Source organism: Apostichopus japonicus, chromosome 5 (assembly GCF_037975245.1).
Source record: "Apostichopus japonicus isolate 1M-3 chromosome 5, ASM3797524v1, whole genome shotgun sequence".
In the NCBI taxonomy this organism is placed as follows: Eukaryota; Metazoa; Echinodermata; class Holothuroidea; order Aspidochirotida; family Stichopodidae; genus Apostichopus; species Apostichopus japonicus.
Genome location: NC_092565.1, coordinates 7,512,790 through 7,524,939, shown reverse-complemented (window position 1 = coordinate 7,524,939; position 12,150 = coordinate 7,512,790). Strand labels below are relative to the sequence as shown.

At 38.0% G+C, this 12,150-nt stretch overlaps 1 protein-coding gene across 3 annotated transcripts in view; it reads right to left on the bottom strand.

Annotated features, from left to right (window-relative positions):
* Positions 1–4,336: 4,336 nt before the first annotated feature.
* LOC139967479 (uncharacterized) overlaps positions 4,337–12,150 on the bottom strand; it is a 29,612-nt gene continuing 21,798 nt past the window's right edge. For all 3 annotated transcript variants that reach the window (XM_071971344.1, XM_071971346.1, XM_071971343.1), the window contains 6 exons: positions 11,631–11,733; positions 10,059–10,130; positions 9,469–9,583; positions 8,848–8,943; positions 7,213–7,344; positions 4,337–6,425 (listed from right to left, as the gene is read on the bottom strand). In XM_071971344.1, coding sequence (XP_071827445.1) covers positions 6,333–6,425; positions 7,213–7,344; positions 8,848–8,943; positions 9,469–9,583; positions 10,059–10,130; positions 11,631–11,733 — 611 coding nt within the window. In that variant the 3' untranslated portion in view covers positions 4,337–6,332. The remainder of the gene's footprint in view (positions 6,426–7,212; positions 7,345–8,847; positions 8,944–9,468; positions 9,584–10,058; positions 10,131–11,630; positions 11,734–12,150) is intronic.

Here is a 12,150-nt window from a genome sequence, read left to right as displayed (position 1 = left end):
AGTTGTTGTCGCAAAAGCGATAAATGTGTATCTTTTCTGGTAGTTCGCGACACGCTGATTACGAATCTGAAGTTTATTTTGGAATTGGGTGTTGTGTGGGGGCGTAGGAGGCGAAAAACCTGATTTTGACTCTTTTTTTTGCCAAACTTGTTTTTGCCAAAATCGACCGAAAATCGATTTCGCCCAAATGACGTGACCGGGGATAACCGATGCTCAGGAGCCCAAATCTGCAACTTCAAGATCCATATCTGCTTCCGTTAGTGAGATACGTGGACCCAAAGGACCCGATAGAAATACGTGTTCTTTATAAGTGCAAAAGTTGGAAAAACCCCCTCTTTTCAGCCCCCTCTCTTGTCCTCTCTGAAACACCCATCGACATTAAAATTAGACGTGGGGTAGAAGACACCCTTGTCTTTGTTATGCACCAATTTCGTGTAATTATCTGACCGGGAAAGGCTTTTTTCGCTCAGTTTGCAACTTAAGAGGAACAATAGAAAAGCGAAAAACTTTTCGGGACAACAAAAGGTTTAAGCCCTTTGTTCGTCGTAAAAGTTTTTCGTTCTTCATTTTTCTTGATCGAGGTGAAAAAAATTGTTGTCGCAAAAGCGATAAATGTGTATCTTTTCTGGTAGTTCGCGACACGCTGATTACGAATCTGAAGTTTATTTTGGAATTGGGTGTTGTGTGGGGGCGTAGGAGGCAAAAAACCTGATTTTGACTCTTTTTTTGCCAAACTTGTTTTTGCCAAAATTTACCAAAATCGACCGAAAATCGATTTCGCCCAAATGACGTGACCGGGGATAACCGATGCTCAGGAGCCCAAATCTGCAACTTCAAGATCCATATCTGCTTCCGTTAGTGAGATACGTGGACCCAAAGGACCCGATAGAAATACGTGTTCTTTATAAGTGCAAAAGTTGGAAAAACCCCCTCTTTTCAGCCCCCTCTCTTGTCCTCTCTGAAACACCCATCGACATTAAAATTAGACGTGGGGTAGAAGACACCCTTGTCTTTGTTATGCACCAATTTCGTGTAATTATCTGACCGGGAAAGGCTTTTTTCGCTCAGTTTGCAACTTAAGAGGAACAATAGAAAAGCGAAAAACTTTTCGGGACAACAAAAGGTTTAAGCCCTTTGTTCGTCGTAAAAGTTTTTCGCTCTTCATTTTTCTTGATCGAGGTGAAAAAAATTGTTGTCGCAAAAGCGATAAATGTGTATCTTTTCTGGTAGTTCGCGACACGCTGATTACGAATCTGAAGTTTATTTTGGAATTGGGTGTTGTGTGGGGGCGTAGGAGGCAAAAAACCTGATTTTTACTCTTTTTTTGCCAAACTTGTTTTTGCCAAAATTTACCAAAATCGACCGAAAATCGATTTCGTCCAAATGACGTGACCGGGGGTAACCGATGCTCAGGAGCCCAAATCTGCAACTTCAAGATCCATATCTGCTTCCGTTAGTGAGATACGTGGACCCAAAGGACCCGATAGAAATACGTGTTCTTTATAAGTGCAAAAGTTGGAAAAACCCCCTCTTTTCAGCCCCCTCTCTTGTCCTCTCTGAAACACCCATCGACATTAAAATTAGACGTGGGGTAGAAGACACCCTTGTCTTTGTTACACACCAATTTCGTGTAATTATCTGACCGGGAAAGGCTTTTTTCGCTCAGTTTGCAACTTAAGAGGAACAATAGAAAAGCGAAAAACTTTTCGGGACAACAAAAGGTTTAAGCCCTTTGTTCGTCGTAAAAGTTTTTCGCTCTTCATTTTTCTTGATCGAGGTGAAAAAAATTGTTGTCGCAAAAGCGATAAATGTGTATCTTTTCTGGTAGTTCGCGACACGCTGATTACGAATCTGAAGTTTATTTTGGAATTGGGTGTTGTGTGGGGGCGTAGGAGGCAAAAAACCCGATTTTGCCTGCTTTTTTCCAAATCTGTTTTTGCCAAAATTTACCCCAAATCGACCGAAAATCGATTTCGCCCAAATGACATAACCGGGGGTAACCGATGCTCAGGAGCCCAAATCTGCAACTCACAGGTCCATATCTGCTTCCGTTCGGGAGATACGTGGACCCAAAGGACCCGATAGAAATACGTGTTCTTTATAAATGCAAAATTTGGAAAACCCCCTCTTTTCAGCCCCCCTCTCTTGTCCTCTCTGAAACACCCATCGACATTAAAATTAGACGTGGAGTAGAAGTCTTTGTTATACACCAATCCTTGTCTTTGTTATACACCAATTTCGTGTAATTATCTGTTTTCCAAATTTTGCACTTATAAAGAACCCGTAACTTTCGAGGAACAACACCAAACCGGAAAACATTTATGAACAACAAAAATTTTGGCAAAAACAGGTTTGGCAAAAAACGAGTCAAAAACAGGTTTTTTGCCTCCTACGCCCCCACACAACACCCAATTCCAAAATAAACTTCAGATTCGTAATCAGCGTGTCGCGAACTACCAGAAAAGATACACATTTATCGCTTTTGCGACAACAATTTTTTTCACCTCGATCAAGAAAAATGAAGAGCGAAAAACTTTTACGACGAACAAAGGGCTTAAACCTTTTGTTGTCCCGAAAAGTTTTTCGCTTTTCTATTGTTCCTCTGAAGTTGCAAACTGAGCGAAAAAAAGCCTTTCCCGGTCAGATAATTACACGAAATTGGTGTATAACAAAGACAAGGGTGTCTTCTACCCCACGTCAAATTTTAATGTCGATGGGTGTTTCACAGAGGACAAGAGAGGGGGCTGAAAAGAGGGGGTTTTCCAAATTTTGCACTTATAAAGAACACGTATTTCTATCGGGTCCTTTGGAACCACGTATCTCCCTAACGGAAGTAGATATGGACCTGAGAATGGCAGATTGGGCTCCTGAGCATCGGTTACCCCCGGTTACGTCATTCTGGGCGAAATCGATTTTCGGTTACGTCATTTGGGCGAAATCGATTCTGGGTAAATTTTGGCAAAAGAAGTTTCAAAAGAGGGCGCTCGACGCATCTTGCCATTGGTACGTGATTTCAAAGCAGGCAAATCAAACCTTTGTTGTTCATAAATGTTTTCCGGTTTGGTGTTGTTCCTCGAAAGTTGCATTCTAAGCGATAGAAGTGTTCAATGTTTTAATCGTAATTTTTTTTCCCCTCGAAAATGGAACGGAGGGTGATGTTCAAGGAGTGAATGGAAGGAGGAAAGGAGCAGAAAATCAAAATGATATCTCTGGTGGAGATTGGAAGGAGGAATGACAGAATATTAAGATTTCACCCTCTGGAGTTTGAAACTTAGACAAGGTGTTAACTATTACAGTTAAACAGTTCTTAACGTTTTGCCATATTAAATCTGGAGAGATACTTGACCCTAATATTGTGTATGTGAAGTGACCAAGGTTGCACCAGGGTGCTGATACGATAGCGTAGCAGCTCCATGGTTGCACCATACATGTGTAAGCACTGTGCTTCATATTCCAGCAACAGGGAACCAACTTACTGTGCTAGAATGGTGACATCCCCTTTGTTTCGACGTCTCTGTGTTCCGACAAAAATAAAATGTTCGGACCTTTTTTTTCATCCAATAATTTGTTTGTACCAAGAGAAGTTGTTTTGTGACCCTAATATTTTGTGACCAAACTTATGTTGGGACTTTATATTTTTGGACCAACAGTTTTTCGGACCAACATTTTTTTCACAAAAAAAAAGAAAGTGTGAACCAAAGTTTGTTATGACCCAAACAGTGCTCGTGACCCCACAATTTTTGGTACTCAAATTTTTGGGACCTAAATGGACAAAATATAATAGATCTTTTTTAATACTTGTTTTGAATTTTATTGAACTTTGAATAAACAGATATTTAAAATGCTTTTACATTTGTAGCTGGCACAGAGTGACAAACTGGATCAGATTTTTTTCTGTAAGAGATTTGTGACTTACAAATGATGGTTTAAAAGTTGTCATGTACTGGAGGATTTGTAACTAATTGGTATATTTTTATATATTTCTCAGCAATATTTTGCTGTGCATCCTTACTGATTGATGCGGTTAACATTTGTATTTTGAGGGTATCATTGTGGAGGGTGTATTGTAATTTCTACCTACCAAATCTCCTAATTTCTGGCTCTAATCGTAAAGTATACGGAGTCAAGTGAGAGAGGGTAATATGAAAAGATATTATGTGAGTTGGGTGCATAATTAATATGTTAATTATCACATCAATGTCGTGTCTGGATTTATTTATATATATATATATATATATATATATATATGTATGTATATGTATATATATATATATATACCAAGTAAATATTTAGCATACAAAAAGTACAAAGAGACAAAGAACAGATATACCACAACTCTGAGAGACTAGTAGTTCTAGTGAAAAAGTTTCTTTCTCCATTAATTTACAACATACAATATCTACATAAAACTAACTCTCTTTCTCTCTATGCATGATAAATAGGCTGCAATGGTACCACAGATTTGAATAGCATACATCTGCATTGTTCAATTGATGAAGAAAATAATAATTTAAAAATATATATGGTAATACCACTGCAGGCACGGGTGCCTGTCAGTATTTCCTGAAACTCCTTCCCAAGACTAATGCATCCTCACAGAAAGACCGGTTGATTGTAACCAAGGGTTGAAATAAGGCTTTGTGGACCAGGAGCCACATTCTAAAAAAGTGGCTCCTGGTTCGCGGCAATTTCAGTAGGACCAGGAGCTATTTTCTCACTACCAGGAGCTAAAAAGGAGAAACAAAATTCAAGTACGGCATGTACGTACGTATCAGTACAGGTGTTGTGTGATATATAAACCATGTGCACCAGTGCTATTGTGCATGCACTCGATCGATCAGTGATTTATCAAATCACTAGCAGTTACTATATAGCTCTAGCATGCAATGTAGTTTCAGGCTTCTGTGCAGCGCATGATAAGGCTGATATTTACATTATGCGGGCGCTTATTTGCCGACAAAGTAGCGCCTATGTGTATTGTATTTTCATGTCCAGGGGCGCTATTATAGTGCTTGCGGGCGTGAATAGCACCTGGCCGCCCGCTTATTTCAACCCTTGATTGTAACAAATGCAAAAAATTCTGGTATACATGCCATTGCCAACAGCATTAAAGGGTGTGAAGACACACACACAAATTAAACAAATGTCTGATGCTGGTAATCTGACCTAGTTTCGAATGAAGTGTAACAGAATTGTTAGACACCACCATCGATCCCAGAAAATACACACACAGCTTGCTACCGTCGGTAATTAGACACTAGTGTACAGTCAATACATACAGCTGCGGTCAATACCCACAACACAGTGTACAAACAATACAGCGATGGACATCTCAGGTCCAGCTAAAGATAACAAGGTATCACGTTTCATTACTCTCTGCATTTTGTAGCGACACAAAAAAAACTTCACTTGCAAGCAACGGAAAGTTAACATTTTCAAATGGCCGCACGCAGTTTGGGGCGAGTCTTCAATGCCTTTACGCTGTGGTGGATCCAGGGTCCTGAAAGCTACTCTCACAAAAAAGGGTCTGGAGTTTTTTCCCCAGAAAAAGGGCTTATAAATTTATCAACGATATGTACATCTCAATGTAAAAGTTTGATTCAGTAAAATTTGACTTAGTTCAAACCATGTGTCTTTTAACAAAATGAAGGAAATAAAACTATATGGACTCTATCTTGCTAAAGGTCAGTTTTCAAACCTCTCTATAAAATAATCTGATATGACGCTGGATGTTTGTCAGTAAAAAAAACTCTCTTCATAATATTTGCTAACAAATTTCCAGAAACACCACCTTCAATTGAGGTGAGAGTTTACCTTATGGATGGTTTTGTGAATAGAATAGAAGTTTAAGTAAAGTTCCTACTTGACCCAACTCAACTGCATTAATTTAAATCAGATATGTTTTACATGAAGTCTATATACAACAATTTCACTACAGCCATGAAGGCTTTAATATCCATCACAATTTAAAGGCTGTCCAATCTATTCCAATATCCATACTTAACATTTACAGCACCATCTGTGAACCCTTGAAATCGGATGGCAGTGTGCAAACAATCATCGCCAACTGTTTTTCCGACTCCCACGAATTGCATCATAGTGTCATGAAGACTGTTATGACTGGCCATTCCTATGAACCTTAAGTTGCATCCAACGTTCATTCTTACATCAAAGTGAGAATACTTTACAGCACCATCTGACAACCCTGTAAAGTGAATTGATATGCTGTGATTGGTTCTTTATGATGAAGGCTGTTCTCGACTGCAGTCAATTGCATCGTAGTGTGAAGTTTTACAAGCACCGGTTACGGGCTGAGACCGGGTAACCCCGCACTACCTCCCTGCCACAGCCTTCATTCTCAGTACCGGTTGGAATATCAAGCTCAGCTTATCTCCAGCCTTCCTGAAAACATCCTGCATCTGCTTCTGAAGAGAAGAAAGTAGAAGAGGTGTTGTAACAGGCTTCAAATACTTCAACTAAAACTTCAAATAGTTCAAATAACTTCAATTACTTCAACTAGAACTTCAAAAAACTTCAACTAAAACTTCAAAAAACTTCAACTAAAACTTCAAATATTTCAAATAACTTCAAATAACTTTAAATACTTCAAAAAACTTCAATTACTTCAACTAAAACTTCAAAAAACTTCAAATTCTTCAACTAAAACCTTTCAGTCACCAACATGAAGACAACATACAATTCCAGTAAAAGCTGACTAGCCGAAAATATAACTCTCTCTGACCTCATTCTTTCTGGGGTAAAACTTTCTTATAAAGTGCTCCTTGGGATCAACCATAACAAATACCCTCCTTGATTTCTGCATTGCACATCTGAGGGGGCCGGCTTCAAGAGCAGTGCAGGGTTGAACTTCATAATCCAGCCACTTTAAAAATGAATCTCTCTTGTCTGAGGTATTTTTCCTAAAACCCTTAAACTTGCACTTACAGTTGTTGTTTTCAATGGTTTCTTAACAATTTAGTGGATCGAGTTGACCGACATTTCAATCTCCGAAAGAACATCATCTGAAATTTAGTGATTGGAATTATGCTAGGCTAGTCTAAAGTCCATACAATGCTTCTAATACAGGGATTCATGAAAGCTTAAACGAGCCATAAATACTGCTTTGATAGTCCTAGCCCTCCATATATATCTGTGACAATATTCTGCAGCATATATGCGAAGAAACAAAAAATAGTCCAAATGGTAGTCTACCTTTTCAGGATTGGTGCGGTGAAGAGGAATGAAGTATCCATTGCAGTGGGTAAGACAAAACGGATTGCCTTCTTCTGTAAGCGATTTCTTGAGAGCTTCTTCCACAAATGGGCCATCTGTAATATCCACGACCTTAAAACGAAACGAAGTGAAGAACAAGTCAAGCTTGATGTTATGAAAGAAAAAATCCTAGACCACACTAGGTGGGCATATTACAGCCTGTGTACAGAATGGATGCCACCCTCATGGAGTTAAATGTGTCTTGCTAGGAGTCTTTCAAGAACTTATTAATGCTGCTCGTGTACGAAACCTTATGACTCGGAAAGATATAGTTTTTGGTACTTTTTAATAAAGGCTTCTGACCTACTTGTGATCCAATATTTCAACACATCAGATGGATAGTGTGCCTATATAGAATTACCTGATCTTTTATTGGACTATTTATTAATGTTAGATTCCCATTTTACAGGAGTATAGGTAAATCCTTTATATAAAAGTGTTATGCCCTGAAGATTGGGAACAAACTTTCAGCGCAGCCCACAAGACCCATTAAGTAGCCTACCCATCCTCTGTCTTAAACCGTAAACGGAAATGTCAAAGCCAGATTTAAAGGTTGAAACCGTCAAACTTTTGTCATGAAATTGCTGTCAGATTTATATTGTTCATTTCGAAAAAAACATTGAAGGATATTTCATTACACATTAAAAAATTGTTAAATTTCTCTTATGGTTGGTTGACTATCTTGTTGGTAATGTCTTAACTCAAACCAAATGTAGCGCTATGGTGACAAATAGCATTTTTATCATCAATGGCATTTGGGACAAAAATGGATACAGATCATCTGTACATTATTCATAGTACTTTAACTCTACAAATGAAACCGGCGATGTGGTTCTGCAAGTTGATGAAGACTAGATTTTCATTTTTTCATTTATTTTTAAGTATGACATAAAGCATAGACAGAGATAAGAAACAAAACTTGTGAAAGGAAGAGTACTAAGAAACCCTATAGGACTTGTCGGGCAGTGACACTCCCTGTGAACAATTACAGAACTTTGCAATCAGAAAAGAGAGCAAAAAACAAAACAGAATTGAACTCTGTTCTCCTGCTCTACATACTGATGTGTTACTTGTACTTTTAGGTCAACGTAATTTAGATTGTGTAACTTTTACATTTTCTTCCTAGGTAATTTCTAAACTTTTCAGGATAAAAAACAACCCCATCCTTATTAGAAACAAGACAATTCATAAAACTCTTTCCTGTGACAACATATTTTCACAGGATTTAACAGACAGATCACTTTTGTGGCTGCAATGTCCAAAACATTTATCCTCATAGAAAAAATCACATATTCCTGTCAAAAGTTGGCTTTCTTTCATGACAATTGGAAGTGTGAAAGATTACATTGACAGATGAGCAGATACCGACTTTAATTAATTTCTCGATTAAAATTTATCGGGCAAAACCGGATCAGCTACATTCAATGAAACCAAATCAAGATACACCTGGAGTTTGGGACAAGATAATGGCATCTTTATTTTTTTTGTTGGTGGCATGAATTTCTTAAATCTTTGTAATGAAGTTCTCAAGAAGTTTCTCACATTATTAATGTGCCTTTCATTGACTATACTTACGACATTTCCATCCCAAGTTATACCAAGTCCACCTCCAGTATTTTGTATGTGTGGGAAAGAAAGTGCTTGTTGGCAAGGCCGGAAGGTGATTTTCAGCTAGAGAGAAAGCAAAAAAGCACAGTTCAGTTTTGCCATGGGGGCAGTAGGTGAGGGGTTGGGAGAGGGGAATACCCTGACCTTTAAACTATATGGAGTGTTAGCTCAGTGGTTAACGCCGGTGCCTTTCAATCATAAGGTCCCCTGTTCGAGTCACTCCCAGATTAATGTATGTCGTCCAGTTACAGAGTTGTTGACCATTAACAATCCATAATCATGGACGTTAAATATGCATGTAAGAGACTGGTTTCGGTCCGCTTGCGGCTTTGATAAGCCAATGAGGCTTCTTCGCAATTTCCTGCATGCAGGAGGATCTAATATACATATACATACACATCGCAGGATAGTCTTAAAGAAGAAACACTTGTCACTTTTAAACTGCCTACTTGGGATAAGTTACTTGCAAGGCACATGTCTGTCAGAATTAAAGCTTGACCTGCCATTTTTCTTGAAGTATAGACATTTTTTTTCCTTTCCATTTCCACGCATTTTCCCTGTCACCTCCAGAATGCATACACTACTTACCTCCTGTTCCGTTAAATCCTCCATTTCAAGATTGTCGGTGTTTTCTTTGTTGATTTGCAGTATTTCGTCTCCCTCCCGTATCGTTACGTTATTGAATGTCGCCCCCCTGGTTACTCTACAAGGCAACAAAAATATAGAAAAGAGGAATGAGCTACGAAACCGTCTGAGTCCGCATTTTGAAACAAAAGCGAAAGAGAAGCAAAGCTGCTTGCCGCCTCAATATACAGCAATCCATTAATTTCAACTTGAGATAAAAGCTTTCTTTCGAGATGTACTGGGTGTGACAAACTCTCTTCTTCAGTATAATTAAAAGGGGAATGATGTTTAACAGCTGAAAAGTTGTTATTTCAGCTGGGGTTTGCTTTCACATATATTTTTTTAATTTTTTTATGTCACGTATCAAAGAAATCGAGGAATATATACATCCTGCCAATAAAAATCAAAATGGCTCTGAACCCAATTCCCTTTTCACACCCGACTCCTGTGGCATGAACACAAAAGAACAGTTCATTGGGGACCCACAAGCGCTTAAGATATGAATTATAAAAGACCATGAACCTTTTATGAGATTCTGACTCGTCAAAACTTACATGGGTATTTTACTCGGAGGGGATCTTCTCAGTTGCAAAGAATTCAATTGGTCTTTAGTTAACGTCACCTCCCTGCGAAAAGGAGAGAGAACGTGAGATATTTAGAGCACAATATCGGTGGAAACTATTAAAACTGAGGGACTTAATAAGACAGAAGTTAAATTAAGTGTACCCATGCAATCAGCAACACTATTACATGAATATTTGTTTACCATTTTATTGAGCAACATGCAGCATGTTAAGCAAATTTGCTTAACAAAAGCTATTTTGTCATTCAGGATAAGACTGACGAACCGATTCTGCTCTTTCATTTCTGTCAAGTATACTATGACGCTTATTTTAACTTCCAAAAACCAAAGAAAATTTTGTGAACTTCAATTTAACTCTTATAATTGTATGTAAGTAGATATGATGCATATGATAGCAAAGAGACTGAATTAAGAGCTTTGTGAAATCAAATGTTTAGTTTGACACAATACAACGAAGATGGATTTCTTACAGGCTATTCAATTACCGTGGCAACGATAATACAGTGTCTGAAAACTCATAAAGTAGCAGTTGACATTATTGTCTACGGGATTGGTCTAAACGTGCGATTAACACCTTAACTGCAACCCCCAAAAATCCTTCCGACCTCCAACCCCTCAAAAAAAGAAGGAAGGGGAGAGGTGGCTCTCTCCAATCAAAACAGTGTAAAAATTCATCAATGTTTTAGATAGATTTATAGCGCTATAGGCAAACTTCAGTTGGACATTATGACCTTGAATAGTAGGTACAGACAAAAGGTAGCATTACTCAAAAAAAGGTAGGAAAAAACAAAGGTAGTCTTGTATCACAAGATAAAGGCATTTATGCGTCTCTCAGAGACAAAGAAAAAACTGCAAGACATCAAGCCAAAGAAAGTGCCCGGGAGAAGGAAGTGTGTGAAGACTGTGAAGACAAGACAAGGGTGTGAAGACTCGCGCACAAACAAACGTCTCATGCCGGTAATCTGACCTAGTTTTGAATGAGGTGTAACAGAAGTGTTTAACACCACCATCGATCCCAGAAAATACACACACAGCTTGATACCGTGTACAGTAAATACACACACAGCTACGGTCAATACCCACAACACAGTGTACATAGCAGGTAACAAGGTATCACGTTTCATTACTGTCTACATTTTGTAGCGACAAGAAGAAAACTTCACTTGCAAGCAATGGAAAGTTAACTTTTTCAGAGCGTGGCACGCGGTTTGGGACGATCTTCAATGCCTTTAAGCTCTTAATTTTAAATCCACCACCATCTGGGCTAGCTGACCAAAGGCTCTTTCTGTTGAGGTCTATAAACCGATCAGTCATATCTTTTCTCGCACTTGCTTTGCAGTGGAGCCCAGAATAATAATTTTAAAAAAATAAAAATTTCTTGACATACTAGTGTATGAATCATTCCATGAATTAAGGTAACAGTTTTATTGGTATTTCTGGTAAGCCTGCTGCACCAAGAACAATCTTCATATGAGAACAAAAATGTAAATAAAAAACAGACCCAAAGAGAATCTTTCAAGAGAATGAAAATTTGTTTTCTAACCTCTTCCTTTTATTTTGGGCGTTGCAACCAGCTCCTCTGAGCATCAAGTCCTCCATCTCGTCATTTAAGGTTATGATCCCACATTCGGAACATGAGGTGGATTCTATACAGTAAAGTGAAAAGATCATGAAACTGAAGCTAAAATGTAACTATATTGCAAATATTGAAATAAATGTCTTATCTTATACACTTTTTAACCCATAAAAGTGACTATTTTTTCCTTTCAAATGGCATGAATTATGCATACGGTTTTAATATTTTAGTTTGGTTTCACAAGATACCAAAATTCATATTCTGCGTCCATTTAATGTCCATTAATGATGAACAAATCATAACATTTAGTAAACATCATATTTGTGTAATTTTACTCTCTTTTCAGACTATAAACAGACTGCATTTGTCTAAACTATAAATAATTATAGACACTTATTAGTGTCAGAACTAATTAATCAGAATTGTTTCATGTTTCTTTACTTTTTTTCTACATTTTCTTCTTCCATTTCTCTCAATTCCCTTCAAG